Consider the following 2229-nt stretch of genomic DNA (forward strand, 5'->3'; position numbering starts at 1 on the left):
GGATTTTACCCCTATTTCAAATGAAGAAAAGGATACATACACTAGAAACCCCCAAGTTGAGATTTCAGTATCGAGAGAAGTGTAGAAACAGATAAGTACTCGACTGATGAAAATCCCAATGAGCAGCATGACCATTACATAATACTATAAGTAAAGCTTACATGAGTAAAGGCCAGAAGTGCAGCTGTGGATGAACAATTTGAGCCATTGTTATCAGTTAATGGAGATAGCAACTTGCCAGAAGAAAGAGCTGATTTAAATCAACAATCCTTCACTCTCACCATCCTCATTAACCTGCCTAGCAAACCAGAGTAAGACCACCACTGTTACATCTAGAAGTCGGATTTGATTCTAAGATCAAGGAAGGATAAAAAGACACCTTTTCACCAGAATTAAAGACCCTGGCAATATATATCCTTCAAGCAGTAAATAAAGAAGTGATACACAGACTGATCTAATAATATGAAACTCTATCATTTCAATCTCATTCTTAGCAAGACAAAAAACTATTAAAGGAAGCAAGTTAAGCCAAGGCATGAAATAGAAAACCCAACCCACATAACCTAACTAATGGGTCTGAGCCTACTTGGGGGGAAGATATTAGACAATATGGGCAAGATCTAGTCTCAGATCCAGGCTCACAAATACATGTTAAGTTGTGATCTAAACTGTTAAGTTGCAAGATGCCAAAAATATTTCCACCATAAAAGAATCAATGACTGATTTAACCAAACCCTGAGGTCTGAGCTAATAAGAACAGCCATCCATATGCACTGCCTACAAGTAAGCTATACAGTAATGAAAATTATAATTCTGGTGTGAGAACCAACAGAATGGAAATGAAAAAACAACTCAACTACAAGCTTTTGCTTTTATAGTCTGGGGAAATACCTAACCAGACAGGACGAAGTTAACTGCAGATTCCCAGGGAGCTGCACTCAAATGAGTATCAGACAGGATCCTCCACTTAATCACTTCAGCCTCTGAGAGGCCTAAATGCAACAACACTGAAACATAGATCATACTGACAAACTCTACCACTGATAAAGCTTTCCAAAAACCACTGGATTCTAAAGTGTCTTGAAGACCAAAAAATTTCTTCCCACATATTCAAGTTCTTACAACACAATCAGTCAGCGTCCTTCTTTGGTCATATGAAGAGAAGGCAGACCAGCTATTAGTGTTGAAGACCTGCGCAGGTTTCATCCCTGTAAGAAAAGGAAAATAAGGAAATGACAAAATTATAAATAGTGTATGAAATGAAGAAACATTAAAGAGAGACAAATCAGTCTTAACCTTCCATTGCAGTCCTAGTCTTTACCTTTTCTGTGCAATCAAAAATAAAACAGGTATACAAATAAGAATTGCTAGGCAATAATCACTTGCACTCTAAAGATACTAGTACTTTTAGACAGGAATGGACTTCAATTAAACAGTCTCACAATGCACCCCTAACCATAATAAGATACAAGCTGTTGTGCTGGAGGCCCAGTTTCCACAGGGTGCTTGGGCGGTGAACGTTTTCTTGGCGATCTGTTGACAGGATTTCTACCGTAGGGACACAACTGAACATTTAGACACTGGCTGCACTTCGGGCTGACAGGCAGGCATATCTTCTGACCTAATCCCACCAACAGCTCATTTGTCTCTGCCCACAGTTCCTCAGGTAGCCAGGATTCTAAGGCTAAACGAGTCTTCTCCGGATTTTTTGTAGTTTCCCCTGTCCATCCTAACCGGTTGGTGATGCGATGAACATGAGTGTCAACACCTGTGGCAAAAGGCAATTCTAATAACAAGCAAGAACATAACTTTGTCAGAGAGTGTTTTGCAAATTATCTCATTACATTGTCAAACCCTTAACTCTGGTTTGTAACAAGCAGAATTCTGTCAGGAAAAGTAGCATTTTTGAACAACCCACATGTTGCTTTTACTGTATGACATTTAAAACATTCTCTGCTATATTGGAAATAAATGAAAACCTTAAATCCTTTAGATAAGCTTCAGAAGAGTGGGGATCTCCTGCAAGAATGAGGACAATAACACTATATTTTGGGAATCCAATTATAAGATGCATTTTTGAACTGTATGCAATGAAACTTTTACTGCATAATATTTGCACCTTTGGCTCTCATTAGGAATTATAAACTCTCTATTCCCAGGGGTGTGTGGGTGCAAGGGGTCCTAAGAGTATCAGATCGAGCCACTAGGAATATATTATTATACTAGTAT

At 38.6% G+C, this 2229-nt stretch overlaps 1 protein-coding gene across 1 annotated transcript in view; it reads right to left on the minus strand.

Annotated features, from left to right (window-relative positions):
- Nucleotides 1–6: 6 nt before the first annotated feature.
- LOC119591470 (endonuclease III-like protein 1) overlaps nt 7–2229 on the minus strand; it is a gene marked incomplete in the record, with an annotated part of 7988 nt that continues 5765 nt past the window's right edge. The window contains 2 exon segments of the mRNA XM_037940210.1: nt 7–1208; nt 1457–1768. Coding sequence (XP_037796138.1) covers nt 1111–1208; nt 1457–1768 — 410 coding nt within the window.

Source organism: Penaeus monodon, chromosome 28 (assembly GCF_015228065.2).
Source record: "Penaeus monodon isolate SGIC_2016 chromosome 28, NSTDA_Pmon_1, whole genome shotgun sequence".
Taxonomy (NCBI): domain Eukaryota; kingdom Metazoa; phylum Arthropoda; class Malacostraca; order Decapoda; family Penaeidae; genus Penaeus; species Penaeus monodon.